General features: G+C 35.7%; 1 protein-coding gene across 1 annotated transcript in view; it reads left to right on the forward strand.

Moving 5' to 3' along the window:
• PPM1D (protein phosphatase, Mg2+/Mn2+ dependent 1D) overlaps window positions 1-17,351 on the forward strand; it is a 57,457-nt gene that overhangs the window by 8,251 nt on the left and 31,855 nt on the right. The window contains exon 2 of the mRNA XM_045525583.1: window positions 10,779-11,007. Within this exon, the coding sequence (XP_045381539.1) occupies window positions 10,779-11,007 (229 nt within the window). The remainder of the gene's footprint in view (window positions 1-10,778; window positions 11,008-17,351) is intronic.

The raw sequence follows: 17,351 nt of genomic DNA on the forward strand, positions 1-17,351 counted from the left end.
ATTTCTCTGGTCCTTTATAGAAAAGATTTGCTGACCTTGTTCTAGTGTAGTAAGGGAACAATTGCTAGGTCATGGGATATGTACATTGTGGACTTTACTAGATGTTGCCAAATTGTTTTCCAAAGTGTTTGTGCCCATTTATTCTCTCCCCAAGAAGTGTAGGAGAGTATAATTTCTCCACTGTCTTGCCAATAATTGAAGTTGTCACATTGTATTTTAGTTAGGTGGGTATGAAATTGTGTCTCATTGTGGTTTTAATTTTCATTTCCTTGATTACTAGTAAGATTGAACATACTATGTTTATGTAGAACATTTTTGTGTTTTCTCTTTAGGAAACACTTTGATTTTTTTGCCTATGTTAATATTGGATTGTTTTGTTGTTGATTTGTATAAGTTCCTTATGTATTTTGGATACTAATACTTTGTTATAGAGGTGGTTTTTAGTTTGTCTATTCACTTTTGAACAAAGATCTTAAATTTAATATAATTTTGTTAATCATTTTCTTTATAGTTCATGCTTTTTGAGTCTTAATGAAATCTTTCTGTACTGTAAAGTTATAAAGATGCTGTTGTATTCTCTTCTAAAAGGTAACGTATAGTTTTACTTTTCACAATTAGGTCCTTCTATCATCTTTTTGTCCTTTATATGCATATATGCTGTCAAACTGACTGTAGTACATATGTAGTCATTGGTTACATGTGGCTATTTAATTTTTTAAAAGTTTTATTAAGGCATAATTGATATACAGTGAATGGTATATATTTAAAGTGTACTGTTTGGTAAGTTTTGATTTGTGTGTATGCATGTGTGTGCCTGTCAGGCCATCATAACGGTCAAGGTAAATAAACATCTATCACTCCCCAGTTTCCTTGTGCCCATTTGTAATTACTCTCCTTCACCTTCCCTAACCCCCATTCCCAGGCAACCACTGAGCTGCTGTCTTATAGATTAGTTTGCTTTTCTAGAATTTTATGTACAGTCATGCATCACTTAATGACAGACATGTTCTGAGAGATGCATCGTTAGGTGATTTCGTTGTACATCACAGAATGTACTTACACAAACCTAGATGGTATAGCCTACTACACACCTAGGCTATATAGTATAGCCTATTTTTTCTAGGCTACGAACATGTATAGCGTATTACTGTCCTGAATCGTGTAGACAATTGTAACACAATGGTATTTGTGTATCTAAACATAGAAAAGGTAATACATTGCCCTATGATATTACAGTGGCTAAGATGTCACTAGGCAATAGTAATTTTTCAGCTTCATTATAATCTTATGGGACCACCAATGTATATGTGGTCCATCGTTGACTGAAACATCATTATGCAGTGTGTGACTATAAATGGAATCTTACAGTATATACTCTTTTGTTTTCCTTCTTTCACTCAGCATAATTATATTGAGATGCATCCATAGTGTCTCATGTATCAATAGTTCATTCCTTTTTATTGCTGAATACTATTAATACAGTTTCTTTATCCATTCACCTGGTGATGGACTTCTGGGTTGTCTGCAGTTTTTGGCTATTATAAATAAAGCTGATGTAAAGCTTTTATTTGCAGTAGAATGACCACTAATAAATGTAGAAGGAATGACAAAATTACAAAGTCACATTTGGTAACTATTATAATAATTCAGCCAAGAAACATCAAATGAATGCTAAAACTAGTGAGTGAAAATTTGAGGAACGGAATTATATTCGTTTCCGATGTGTGCTGTAACAGATTATTAATACCTACAAACTAGGTGGCTTGAAAAAACAGGAATTTATTCTTTTCACTGTTCTGGAGGCCAAAAGTCTGAAATCAAGGTGTCAGCAGTGTTGGTTCCTTTTTGGAGGCTCTGAGGGAGAATCTGTTTCATGCCTGTCTCCTAGCTTCCAGTGGCTGCCAGCAATCCTTGGCAGCATTTCGTGGCTTGTGGAGACATCACTAAATCTCTACCTTCATATTTATGTCATCCTCTCCTCTGTGTCTTCTCTGCTTTTCTTCTTCTTCTTTTTCTTTTTTCTTTTTTAGACAGGGTCTCACTCTATTGCCCAGGCTAGAGTGCAATGGTGTGGTCATAACTCACTGCAACCTCAAACTCATTGGCTTAAGTGATCCTCCTGCCGCAGCCTCCCAAATAGCTGGAACTACATGCAGGTGCCACCACACCCAGCTAACCTTCTCTTCTTTTTTAAGGATATGGTCTTTGGATTTAGTGCCCACTCTAATTCAGGATGATCTCTTTTTAAGATTCTTAATCTACTTATATCTGCAAAGACCCTTTTTCCAAATAAGGTCACACTCATAGTTTCTGGGTAGACATATCTTTTTATATGTGGGTGGAAGTACCATCCAACTGACTAAAAGGATATTTACATTGTCTCAGATCACCTCCCTACAAAATACTTATTAATTACTAAAGGAAAAAGATTAACTTTCAGTAGAGAAACCTGGAAACACCATCATAATCAAGTAATCAAAGGTAGCACTTTTAATGGAAGATATTGAAATTGTACAATGCCTGTAGTGAGATCATAGTTAACACTTCTGTTATATTCCTGCCAAAAATGTGTAACCTAAATACAAACAAGAGAAAACATGAAACAAACACAAATTGAGAAACTATTGAAATGACTGCTGTAGTATTCCTCAAAGGTATCAAGGAAACACTGAAGAATTATTCCGTTTGGAAGAAAGAGACATGATAAGTAAATATAACAAGAGATCGTGGATTTTATCTTTTATTACATATTTGTAAAGCATATTAGGGTAAATGATGAAATTTGAATGGGCTCTATGGGTTAGATGGTAGTATGGTGTCAGTGTTCACTTTCTGATTTTTGATTGTATTTATTTAGAAGAATCCCTTGTTTGTAGGAATTAGATACTATAAATATTTGGGAGTGATGAGATTTGGTGGTTTATTCACTATTAGTTTAAGAAAAAGAAATTCTTAGAATTATTATTGCAAGAAAGAGGCTGGGCGTGGTGGCTCGTGCTTGTAATCCTAGCACTCAGAGGATGAGGTAGGAGGATTGCCTGAGCTCAGGAGTTTGAGACCAGCCTAAGCAAGAATGAGACCCCTCTATTAAAGAAAAATTAGAAAAATTAGCCGTGTGTCATGGTGTGTGCCTGTAGTCCCAGCTACTTGGGAGGCTGAGGCAGGATGATGGCTTGAGCCCAGGAGTTTGAGGTTGCAGTGAGCTATGGTGACACCACTGCACTCTACCTAGGACGACAGGGTAAGACTCTGTCTCCAGGAAAAAAAAAAAAAGACTCAATACCATTCACAATAGCTACAAAGAAAATAAAATACCTGGGAGTATACTTAACCAAGGAGGTGAAAGATCTCTACAAAGAGACCTACAAAACACTGAGGAAAGAAACTGCAAGTGACACAAACAAATGGAAAAACATGCTCATGGATCAGTAGAATCAACATTGTAAAAATGTCCATGCTACCCAAAGTGATTTACAGATTCAGTGCAATCCCCATTAAAATACAAATGTCACATTTCATAGATCTAGAAAAAATAATTCTACGCTTTGTTTGGAACCAGAAAAGAGCCCGAATAGCCAAAACATCTTAAGCAAAAAGAACAAATCTGGAGGCCTCACATTACCAGACTTCAAACTATACAACAAGGCTATAGTAACCAAAATAGCATGGTATTGGCACAAAAATAGAGGCATAGACCAATGGAACGGAACAGAGAACCCAGATGTAAAACTATCCACATACAGCCAACTGATCTTTGACAAAGCAGACAATACTATACACTGGGGAAAAGAATCCCTATTCAACAAATGGTGGTAGGAAACTTGGATAGCCACACGCAGAAGAATGAAACAGGTAGGCCGGGCGTGGTGGCTCACGCCTGTAATCCTAGCCCTCTGGGAGGCCGAGGTGGGTGGATCGCTCGAGGTCAGGAGTTCGAGACCAGCCTGAGCGAGACCCCGTCTCTACTAAAAATAGAAAGAAATTATCTGGACAACTAAAAATATATATAGAAAAAATTAGCCGGGCGTGGTGGTGCATGCCTGTAATCCCAGCTACTCGGGAGGCTGAGGCAGTAGGATCGCTTAAGCCCAGGAGTTTGAGGTTGCTGTGAGCTAGGCTGACGCCACGGCACTCACTCTAGCCCAGGCAACAAAGTGAGACTCTGTCTCAAAAAAAAAAAAAGAAGAAGAATGAAACAGGGTCCATATCTCTCACCACTCACAAAAATGAATTCAAGATGGATAAAAGACTTTAAGGCATGAAATCACAAGAATTTTAGAAGAAAATGTTGGAAAAATTCTTCTAGATACCAGCCTAGGCAAAGAATTTATGAGGAAGACCCCAATGGCAATCACAGCAACAACAAAAATAAATGGGACTTGATTAAATTAAAAAGCTTCTGTACAGCTGAGGAAATAATCAATAGAGCAAATAGATAACCCACAGAATGGGATAAAATATTCACAAATTGTGTATCTGATAAAGGGCTAATATTCAGAATCTACAAAGAACTCAAATCAGCAAGAAAAAACAAAACAACTCCGTTAAAAAATGGGCAAAAGACATGAACAGAAGCTTTTCAAAAGAAGATAGACAAATGGCCAATAAACATGGAAAAATGCTCAGCATCACTAGTCATCAGGGAAATGCAAATTAAAACCACAATGAGCTATCACCTTACCCCAGTTAGAATGGCTTTTATTAAAAAGTCCAAAAACAATAGATGCTGGCGTGGCTGCAGAGAGAAAGGAATGCTTATATGCTATTGGTGGTACTGCAAATTAGTATAACATCTATGGAAAAGAGGATGGAGATTCCTTAAAGAACTAAAAGTAGACTTACCATTTGATCCAGAAATCCAACTACTGTGTATCTACCCAAAGGAGAAGAAGTCATTTTATCAAAAAGACACCTGCACTCGACTGTTCATTGCAACACAATTCACAATTGCAAAGATGTGGAATCAACCCAAGTGCCCATCAATTCATGAGTGGATTAACAAAATGTGGTATGTGTATACTATGAAATACTACTCCACCATGAAGAAGGATGAATTTTAAGGCCTTTTGCAACAATTTGGATGGAACTGGAGACCATTATCCTAAGTGAAGTATCTAAAGAATGGGAAAACAAACACCACATATACTCGCTGTTGGAACTAACCTATGAGCATACCTGTGCACAGAGGGAAGTAAGACTCAGTGGAAATCAAGCAGGGGAGAGAGGTGAGGAAGGGATGGGCGAAAACCTACCTAATGGGTACAGTCAACGCTATACAATGAACACTATCTGGGTGATGAGCACACTTATAACCCTGACTCAAGCATTACATAATTGATACACGTAACCCAAACATTTGTACCCCTGCAATATTTTGAAATAATAATTTAAAAAATGAATACTTCCCTTAAGTCAGAGTTCATATGCTATCTGATACTTTTAATGTGCTTATAATTTTACATCATTTAAAAAAAATAAAGATTAAAATATAAAGTAGAATACAAGGAATACTGTAATTAAGACAATATTATAATGATCAATTCCTTGGTATATAAATTTAGTCACTTTCAATCAAAATTTCAAGGTTTTTGTTTTTTAATTTTGCAAGTTGCTTCTAAAGTTCATTTGAAAAAATACTTAGAATTTTTTTTCTTTTCTTTTTTTTTTTTTTTTTAAAGAGACAGAGTCTTGCTATGTTGCCTAGGCTGGAGTGTAGTGGCTATTTACAGGCACAATCACAGCGACTGTGGCATCAAACTCTTGGGCTCAAGTGATCTCCTGTCTTAGCCTCCCAAGTAGCTAGGACTATAGGCACACACTATCGCACCCAGCTTCTTAAGAGAATTTTTAACAGCAAGAATAATTGAGGGATACTTAAGCTCCTGCTTATTAAAAAGTACTATAAATAGATTAGTAGGATGAGTTCAGAAATAGATCTGTGGTAAAATGTAGCATGTTATCAAGGTGACATTTCAAATGAATAGGGAAAGCATGGATTATTTGTTATTTTTAGGCCATTGCAAAATATCTCTTTGTACATGTTAGTCCTTTTGACCAAAAATGTGATTTAAATAGTATTGAGTCTTAGACTATTCCTTTATTTCTGGCTTATTTTGTCTTTACCATTTATTTTAGGTGATTTTTATAAATGGCTGAATTATCGTAGGTGAATTTTATTTGCTGAATGTACTTGAGAACTCTTTTTTTTTTTTTTCTGAGACAGTTTCTTTCTGTTGCTCTGGGTAGAGTGCAGTGATGTGATCATAGCTCACTACAACCTCAAACTCCTGGACTTAAGCAATCCTCCTGCCTCAGCCTCCCTAGTAGCTGGGGCTACAGGGGTGCACCACTACGCCCATCTGATTTTTTCTATTTTTGGTAGAGATGGGCTCTTGCTCTTGTTCTTGCTGGTCTCAAACTCCTGAGCTCAAGCAATCCTCCCTATTCGGCCTCCCAGAGTCCTAGGATTAGAGGTGTGAGCCACTGCACCCGGCCTGCCACGTTTACTTTATGCATTAATCTGTCTACTTAGGTTGTTTCCATATCTTGGGTATTGTGAATAATGCTACAATGAGCATGGAGGTACAGATTATCTCTTTGAGATGCTGATTTCATTTTCTTTGGATATACACTCAGAGGTGTGATTACTGAGTTGTGGTAGTTCTATTTTTAATTTAATTTTTATTTGTAATTGACCTCTGTATTGTTTTCCATAATGGCTGTACCAATTTACATTCCCATCAACAGTGTACAGTGTTGCTGTTTCTTGACACCCTTGCCAGCACTTGGTATCTCTTGTCTTTTTGATAATAGCCATTCTGACAGGTGTGAGGCCGTATCTCATTGTAGCTTTGATTTGAATTTCCCTTATGATTAGTAATGTTGAGCATCTGTTCATATACTTGTTGGTCATTTGTCTTGGGCAAAATGTCTATTTAGGTCCTTTGCCTGTTTTCTGATTTTTTTTTTTTTTTTTTTGCAATTGCATTGTATGAGTTCCTTATATATCTTGGGTATTAGCCCTTTATCAGGTAGTATGAGGTTTGCAAACATTTTTTCCCATTCCATAGGTTGCCTTTTTATTTTATTGATTGTTTCCTTTTCTGTACAGCAGCCTTTTAGTTTGATGTAACCCACTTTATTTTTGTTGTTGTTGCCTATGCTTTTGGTGTCATATCCAAAAAAATCATTTCAAGACCAATGTCAAGGAGCTTTTTTCTGTTTTTTTTCCCTAGGAGTTTTATAGTTTCAAGTCTTACATTTCAATCTTTAATCCATTTCCAGTTAGTTTATGTATGGTATAAGATAAGGCTGCAGTTTCATTCTTTTGCATTTGGATATCCAGTTTTTCCAACACCATTTATTGAAGAGACTATCCTTTCCTCATTGTATATTCTTGGAGTCCTTGTCACAGATTAGTTGACTGTATATACATGGGTTTATTTCTGGTATCTCTATTCTGTTCCACTGGTGTATTGTTATGCCGGTATCATATATTGTTGTTGTTTTACCTCCACCTGCCCCTGTACTTTTTTGATTACTATACCTTTGTAATGTAGGTATTGAAATCAGGAAGTGTGATGCCTCCCAGCTTTATTCTTCTTTCTGAAAATTGCTTTGGCTACTTAGGGTCTTTTCTAGTTGTATATAAAATTTAGGATTTTTTTTCTGTATTTGTGGAAAATGCCATAGAATTTTGATAGGGGCTGAATTAAATCTGAAGATCTCCTTAAGGCAGTATGGACATTTTAGTAATATTTTTTCAATCTTTGGACAGGGATTATCTTTCCATTTATTTGTGATGTCTTCAGTTTTTTTCAATGTCTTATAGTTTCAGTTACAGATCTTTCATTTCATTGATTAAATTTATTCCTAAATATTCTTTTTTATAGTGTTGTAAATGATGTTGTTTTCTAAATTTCTATTTCAGATAGTTTGTTAGTGTATAGAAATGCAACTGACTTTAGTATGTTGATTTTTGTATTCTATAACCTTACTGAATTTATTAATTTAACAATTCTTTGGTTGAGTCTTAAGGATAATAATCATGTCATCTGCAAACAGAGACAGTTTCCCATATGGATGCCTTTTATTTCTTTTTCTTGCCTAATTGCTTTGGCTAGGACTTCCAGTACTATGTTGAATAGAAGTGGTGAGAGTGAGCGTCCTTGTCTTTATGCTTGATCTTAGAGGGAAAGCTTTTTAGCTGTTCATCTTTGAATATACTAGCTATGAGTTTGTCATATGTGGCTTTTGTTATGTTGAGGTACATTCATTCTGTACCTAATTTTTTAAGAGTTTTTATCATGAAAGAATGTTTAATTTTGTCAATTGCTTTTTCTGAATCTATTGAGGTGATAATATAATTTTTCAATCCTTCATTCTGTTAATGTGGTTTATCATGTTTATTTCTTGCATTTTTTGAACCATCCTTGCATCTGAGGGATAAATTCCACTTGATCATGGAGTATGATCTGTTTGCATTTCTTAAATAATGGTCATGACAAGAACTAACATTTATTGATCATTTATTACATGTCTGGTGTTATTGCATGTGGCTTTGCATGCATTAACTTATTTATTCCTTTATCAAATAGCTGATAATTCTTGGTTGTTTATACATACACATGCATGCATAATATGTATATATATGTATATACGTGTATGAATGAATTTCTAGCTTGATCAATATTGGTCCCTATTCTGGTTTCTCTCAGCGATTATGAAGGCCATTATTTCATGTACTCCATGTAGCCCTCTGCTGTGAGTGACAGGGCATTCTGTAGGGTGAGTTTCATCTGTGGAATGGAATGGAGAGATGCATGTTACCTTAGGGTTCAGAGGATGTGTTTTCAGAGTATATAGCATTTTAAAGAAAAGAACTAGTTAGCCTGAATATAATAGAGAGTTCTTCTTTGTGGCTGAGAAAGTCTATTTGTTTAAACTTCTGGGAACAACTCATATTTACTTATGACTGTTTCATGTGTTTCATAACTGCTGTGGACTTTTTCTGATATTTATATTCTGTCCTTTCAGTGAGATTTTAGTGGGGACAATATATCAGTGTTTGGATTCATTTTGCCATTAGGAACTATAAGTTGTATTAGATTATTAAGTATGAAATGTCCAATTTCTTTAAGTACTGAGTTTGACAGTTGATATCTCTGACAATTTTACATTGACACTTCTTGTTTTATTTTTATTGTAGAGGTACATCCTCAGTCTTTCAAATGCATGTTTTGGCTTGTGAATATCTTTCTAATTTTTTTTAGAGCAATTTTTGTGAAATCACGGATAAGTCAAAAATATGTGTTATTTTCAAATATGGGTTCCATCGTGGAACCAATGCAGTGCAGACAGCTCGAAGTATCAACAAAGTGTTTGGTAAGGATGTGGCTAATGAATGCCACAGTACGCCGATGGTTTGAGAATTTCCATTCTGGTGATTTTAATCTTGAAAATGAACCATGTGGGTGACCTGAGACCAAAGTGGATAATGACGAGCTGAAAGCTGTAGTGGAAGGGAATCCGTCTCAACCTATGTGTGAATTAGCAGCAAGGTTTGATGTTACTATTCCAACAATACTGGATCATTTGAGACAAATCAGCATGGTAAAGATGGGTTCTGCATGAATTAAACAAGCATCAGAAGAGAAATAGTCTTGAAGCTTGCCTTTCTTTGCTGTCATGACATAAAGGCAAGCCATTTCTATACTGTATTGTCATGTGTGATGAAGAATGGATTCCTCGACCAGATATTGCACAAACAATGCTGCTCAAGCTACAGAAGTTGGACTTGGAAAATCTCTCTCATCCACCGTGTTCACCAGACCTTGCACCAACTGACTACCACTTCTTTCAGGCTTTAGGCCACTTCTTGCAAAGAAAAATACTCAATTCTCAAGAAGCTGTGAAAAATGCCTTTTGCGATGTCATCGCCACTTCTCCAGGCTTCTTCACGGCTGGCATAAACAAGCTACTGTTAAGATGGCAAAACTGTGTCGATAGTTTAGGTGCATGCTTTGATTGATTATACTGCTGCTTGTTTCGGATATAATAAACAACACTTTAGATTCGAAATCAAACATTTCATATTTAATGACCTAATTGTTTAATGTTACAGAATACTTCAGAATTGTTAAATGACAGTGGATTTAACTAAATAATATAGGAGTTGTAATTAAATATATGGAGGTTCTGCTTCTTAATATTTGAGTTGTGCCAAGTTTCTTAACCAAAGTATTGATTTTCTCATCTGTAAGATGAAAATATTGGGGATAATCTTATGTCTCATAGGTTTCTTACAAGTGCTACTTGAAACAGTACATGTATTCTTAGTACAGAACCTGGTATGCAGGGATTGCTCAATACATGTTAAGTTATGAATATTCAAAATAATTATTTCAAAAACAAATAACTTTTTCAATAAATCTTTTTGAAAAGAGATTAATGAACAGATGCTAAGTGTTTGGCTAAGTGATATAAAATGCCTCTAAATGTAGTTAGGACTAAGTTATGTGGAAGTAGTAAATCTATCCTATAATATATTTCTCTTAGGATTGGTTTGATAGGTGTATTATAATTACATTATTTGTAACAATTTTACTGTATTGATTGATAGATTAACATAGATCCTTTCTGAGTAGTTTTCACAGTATTTAAATTTTTTCCTATGCTAATTCAAATATTAACATATTCTGGATATGTTGCCATTTGTTGTCTGACGCTGTATTAATGTTTATACCTGGAAAAGTAAAATATTTTATTTCTTATTACAGCAGAGTGGCCGAAGACTATGACAGGTCTTCCTAGCACATCAGGGACAACTGCCAGTGTGGTCATCATACGGGGCATGAAGATGTATGTAGCTCATGTAGGTGACTCAGGAGTGGTTCTTGGAATTCAAGATGACCCGAAAGATGATTTTGTCAGAGCTGTGGAGGTGACACAGGACCATAAGCCAGAACTTCCCAAGGAAAGAGAACGAATCGAAGGACTTGGTGGGAGGTAATCATTCTGCTATTTTGTCTTTCTTCGTTTTGTTTAGTCCTTTTATGGTTTACTAACTAAATTGACCTACTTTTCCCTTTTACTGAAGTTACTTTCTTAGTATTATCGGTTTTTTACTTTGGTGAATATTGTACCCATGTGCATTCATATTTATCTCATTTTTATGAATTGACTTTTACTTCTGATAATGGCTCTAAAGGGAAGTAATATTTCAGTGGGCCTTAAGGAACAATACATACAAGGTTTTTACTGAAAACCTTTCACATAAATATGGATTTGCATGACCTTCAGAATCTGAACTAAGCAGCTCTTAGAGTTCCAGATTCCACTTGTATCTGGTTTGGGGAAAGAGTTAAGTTAGAATTAACCTTAAGCTTTTTTCTTTGATTTCAGATTTACTGAAAACCTTTCAAATCAATATTTTCTGTTCTTTGTTTCAAAGTAGTGTCTCAATGTGTAGGTAGTTTGTCAACTAGGAACTGAAATTGACTTTAGTGTTATATTTTTATGATTCAACTTAAACAAAAGAGTATTCTAAAAATCAAGGGAGTGAATAACATGAGAAAATTTAAAAATTATCCCAATTCTGATTTTTTAAAGTTGAGGGTCTCAGATAGGTTAAGTAGAATCCAGTATTTTCTAAATAATCATTTTTAACAAAAGCCTTCCCGTGATTTTACTACTTGCCTTCTCTTTTTTGCTTTCATTAAATCAAAATTGGAGGCTGGGTGCAGTGGCCAATGCCTGTAATCCCAGCACTTTTGGCGGCCAAGGTGAGAGGACTGCTTGAGGCAGGAGTTTGAGACCAGTTTGGGCAACATAGTGAGACCCCGCCTCTACCCCCAAAATATAATAATAATAAATCAAAATTGGTCTTTTTCAGAGAAGTGACAAACTGGGGAAAATAATTAACATCCTTAAACTATAAGTTCATCAAATCAATAAAGTACTAAAGCACTGTCACCCCTGAATAGATAAGGAAGTTTGAACAGCAAAAATAATGCAAAAGAGTAGTAAATATTTGAAAAAAATGTTAAACATTATTAAAATGAAACTCCATTTCCTGCTGTTGGGTTAGCAAAGACTTAAAAACCAAAAAGATTCCCCTCAATATTTTGTGGAAATGGGAACACCTACCAATAGCTTTAAATGTTTATTGACTCAGTAATTTCAGGAATCTACTCGAAGAAATCTGAAATGTGGACAAAAATATTTGAATAGAGTTATTGATTGCAGCATTGTTTAATGACTGTTAAAGGCTGGAAGTAACTTGCAGGCCCAACAGCTGGAAAATGGTTAAGTATATTTAGTACATATTCATAACACTGACTATGATATAGCCATTGAAAATAATGTTTATAGATAAATTTATTAAAATCTTGATGTTTTTAAAATTTTCAAACCTCAATAATGATGAGTGCTGTAATGAATTCCCACATATATGGTGATTTTTTAATGATATAGGGAAATGCTTATTGGGTCACAAAAAGCAGGTTGTCAAATTATGTTTGTAGTGTTAGCTATGCAGAGACATGGGAATAAAATGGAAATATTCCAAATGTTTACAATATTTGGAGTGAAGAGATTATATATATGTTTATTTTTTTAAATGGTGACATTCATTTGGTTAAAATTCATATAGCGTAAAAAGAGGGTATAGGCTGGGCGTGGTGGCTCACGCCTGTAATCCTAGAACTCTGGGAGGCCGAGGCGGGTGGATCACTTGAGGTCAAGAGTTCGAGACCAGCGTGAGCAAGACCCTGTCTCTACTAAAAAAATGGAAAGAAATTAGCAGGCAAACTAAAAATATATAGAAAAAATTAGCCAGGCATGGTGGCACATGCCTGTAGTCCCAGCTACTCAGGAGACTGAGGCAGAAGGATTGCTTGAGGCCAGGAGTCTGAGGTTGCTGTGAGCTAGGCTGATGCCACGGCACTCTAGCCTGGGCAACAGAGTGAGACTCTGTCTCAAAAAAAAAAGAGGATATATTGCACCTATAGTCCCAGGCACCTAGGAGACTGGCATGGGAGGATCACTTGAGCCTGGGATTTCAAGTCCAGCATAGTGAAACTCCATCTCTTTAAAAAACAAAAACCAAAACCAAAGAAACACAGGATATCCGATGAAATGTCTCTCAGCTACTACTGTTGCAGAGGCCATCTGGTGTTCCTTCACTTACGGGCTAACCGTATTACTGTACATCACTCAATAGAGAGATTTATATACAGTAAAATATAAGATGAAGGTGTACCATGTACAGATATACCATCATGTATTTAATTAGTCTCCTGTTGAAGGGTATTTATTTCAAATTTTTTTTGTTACTGCAAATACTGCTATAAAAGGAAAGATCCTGCACATGCATGTTTTTGTACACCTACAAATATATTTGTAGTATCATTCCTTAGAAGTGAAATTGCTGGGGCTCAAAGAGGAATGTGTTTTGATTTTGATAAGTGTTTATCTTTATGGGGGTTGTACCAATTTACACTTCTACCATCAATTCATATGAATGCGTTTGACAACATAGTTATAGAACTTTTTGATCATATCCAATTTCAGGTTAAAAAACGACATTTCAGTGATGTTTTAATTTGAACTTATCTTATGAAAACGGTTGAATATCTTTTTAGGTAGAAGAGCCATTTATATTTCCTTTTTTTTAATATTCTTTGTTCATATTTGGAGAATATTGTTAGCCTTTTTTTACACATTAATGTGTAGGAGCTACCTATACATTAAAGAAATTAGTCTAATGTATGTGATGTGAATTTTGGGTATTGTTTTCAGTTTGTCTTTTGATGATACTTCTGAAACTTTTTTCCACATAAAAGTTTCTTTTAATACGGTTAAATTTATCAGTGTCTCTCTTACAATTTTTGGATTTTGTGCCATGCACACAGTGAGGCTTTTTAATAACGTTTTCTATATTTTCTACTAGTACAACACGAACATTTTTGGTCTGAGGGAACCCTATTTGCTAATTCATTTAAAAAGAGCGATTATAAACCCATTGTGTATTACATGACGAACATTTTAGGCTTGGTGTGGTGACTCATGCCTGTAATGAGTCGAGACCAGCCTTGGCAACATAGTGAGACCCCGTCTCTACAAAAAATACCAATAGAAAAGCTGCTCAGGCATGGTGGCACATACCTGTAGTCCTAGCTACTCAGGAGGCTGAAGTGGGAGGTTCAATTGTGTCCAGAAGTTCAAGGTTGTAGTGAGCTATGATCATGCCACCTCACTCCAGGCTTGATGACAGAGCGAGACTCTGTCTTTAAAAAAAAAATTTAAACAAAATAGCTATTTAGTGAGAAAAGTGGTATTGTTTTACATGTTTGCAGGTTTCTTTAATGTCTAGCTTAAAAAGTGACATTTAGAGTCTCATATCATCTTCTACATTCAGTCTTTTGTGAATGTTACTTTAGTTGTAGTAGATGAAGTAAATCTGGTCTTAGATAGATATGTAGTTGGAAAAGGGAAGAGTATTTAAATAGCCTCTGTATAAATATTTTTCTTTGATACTATTTTGAAACTCAAGAAGTGATAGTTTCTTTTTCTTCTTTCCCTCCCTCCCTTCCTTCATTTTTTTTTTTTTTTTTGAGACAAAGTCTCACTCTCTTGCCCCAGCTAGAGTGCCGTGGCGTCAGCCTAGCTCACAGCAACCTCAAACTCCTGGGCTCAAGCAATCCTTCTGCCTCAGCCTCCCAAGTAGCTGGGACTATAGGCATGTGCCACCATGCCCGGCTAATTTTTTTTCCTATATATAATTTTAGCTGTCCAGATCATTTCTTTCTATTTTTAGTAGAAACGGGATCTCGCTCTTGCTCAGGCTGGTCTCGAACTCCTGACCTCAAGCGATCCTCCCACGTCAGCCTCCCAGAGTGCTAGGATTATAGGTGTGAGCCACCGTGCCTGGCCCTTTATTTGTCTTCTTTTTTTTTTTTTTTTTTTGAGACAGGGTCTTTGTTGCCCAGGCTAGAGTGCAGTGGCATGATGATAGCTCACTGTAATCTCTAACTCCTGGGCTCAAGAAATTCTCCTGCCTCAGCCTCCTGAGTAGCTGGGACTATAGGCATGTGCCACCATACCTGGCTAGTTTTTAATTTTTTTGTGGAGACAGGGTGTTGTTATATTGCCCAGGATGGTCTCAAACTTTTGGCTTCAAGGGATGCTCCTGCCTTGACCTCTCAAAGTGTTGGTATAAGCCACTGGGACTGGCCAAAAGATGATAGCTTCTTAAAGATTATAGTGTGGTATGTGAAATGTATTGATGAACTTTGTGTAGTCTTACATTCACAGCCATTGGTCTATCAATTAAGAGCCATTGATTGAATGTTTTTTTTTAATCCATGCATACTTTTGAAAATTAATAGCCTTTATTTTTTAGAGCATTTTTGGATTGACAGCAAAATTTAGTGGGAAGGACAAAATACCCATATACTCCCTGCTGCACCTCCCTCCCTTCACCAGTCTTCCTCACTATCAACATTACGCACCAGAGTGGTATACTTGTTGCAATCGATGAACCTATATTGACATATTATTGTTACCCAATGTCCATAGTTTGCATTAGGGTTCATTCTGGGTGTTGTACATTCTATGGGTTTTGACAAATACATAATAACATGTATCCACCATTATAGTACCATGCAAAATAGTTTCACTACCTTGAAAATCCTCTGTGCTCTGCCTTTTCATCCCTCCCCGCTTACTCCTGGCAACCGCTGATATTTTTACTGTCTCCATAGTTTTGCCTTTTCCAGGATGTCATATAGTTGGAATCATAGTATGTAGCCCTCATGCATGATTTTGTAATATATACATTTTTGTTTTGGAATATATTGGTTCACTGAGTTATGCAGATTTTGCAAATATTGAAACATTTTAATCGACAGTATCATCCAATCATGCAGTCTCTCAAAATTCCACTGTATACACATGGTTTTAGTGTTATTACAAAAACAATTTGATCTTGCAGACTCCCTGAAAAAAGTTCTGACAACACCCCAGGAGCCCGGAACCACACGTTGAGAACCACTTACCTAATACTTGTATGGTTTCATCCTTTATATTTTAATATTCAGTCCTTCTGAAATTTTACACTACCTAAGCTGTGTAGTAGAGATACAAGTTAATATTTTTTTCTAGATGACTACTAGTAGCCACTTGAACAATTATATATCTTTTCCTTACTGAGTAGCAGGCTTAAAACCCTTCTCCAGTGGGAGATAACCTTGAATTTACCCTCTTCTTGCGCTGTTTCTCTGATTAAGATAAACGTGGAATGTCAGCTCTGTTATAAGGTAGCATTGCTTATTGTAGAATGACCCTTGAATGGAACTGTATCTTGGTAATTCTTTTTAGTACTATAATTTTTAAAATTCAGATTTCATTATAGTTCTTAGTATTGGTAGGCATGATTTCCTTCTCATTAATCTTCCTTTTAAAAAAACAATTTTCTTAACTATTCTTTATTTTTTGACTTGAATTTTAAAATTATACTTTTTTAAAATTTTAATAATTTTTTAAGAAAGGTTTTTGGGGTTTTTTGATCTTTTTTTTAAGAAATCACCTAACATACCATCTGGACAGTTGGACAGAGACTCTTTGCCATTTGGGAGCAGGTATCTTTTTGCAAAAATTGAGCTATTTTATTATAAGTTATTTCCTCACTTCCCTCTGTCCCAACCTAGGCAACTGGCCAGTGTTCTGTTTTTCTAGCCTTCTGTTGCTGCTCAGTCAGCTCTCTGCATGTCAGGCTGTTCCTTTTCATATGCCTTTTAATCATACGGGACAACAGGGAGTGCAGTAAAAGCAGCTTCTTTTATAACATTGCTTTGTTTTTTTTTTTATACTAGATTTAAAACTCCTGTGTTTTAATCAGTACCATTAAATTTGTATTTTGTTCCGCAGAAACACAGAGACCATAAAATCCTTAAATGTCAAGAGAGCTCCTAGTATAGTTATATTGGAAGCCGCTATTGTAATTACTTAAGTATTAAGCCTTAACTTCTAGGGAGCAGTTTTAGGAAAGAACAGGGTTTTAAGATGTTATGACGGCAAAATGTTGACATCTCTTCTTATCGTAACTCCTGGTGTTTCAGAGATTCTTGTGAATGGCAGATTTAGTCCTTACTCTGCTGTTTGCTTTTTGAAGATCGGCATTGAAGAAAGCGTAATATAACAAAATGATTGCCTCTGATATTTTAGCTCTTGTTATGATCTACATGGTGATTTCAGAGCTTAGAATTAAACTAGTTCTCAAAAGAGATGGTAAATGAGCAACTATCTGGAATTTCTGTTCTATGTTAATTAACATTTATAATATTTTCTGT

This window comes from Lemur catta, chromosome 15 (assembly GCF_020740605.2).
Source record: "Lemur catta isolate mLemCat1 chromosome 15, mLemCat1.pri, whole genome shotgun sequence".
NCBI lineage: Eukaryota > Metazoa > Chordata > Mammalia > Primates > Lemuridae > Lemur > Lemur catta.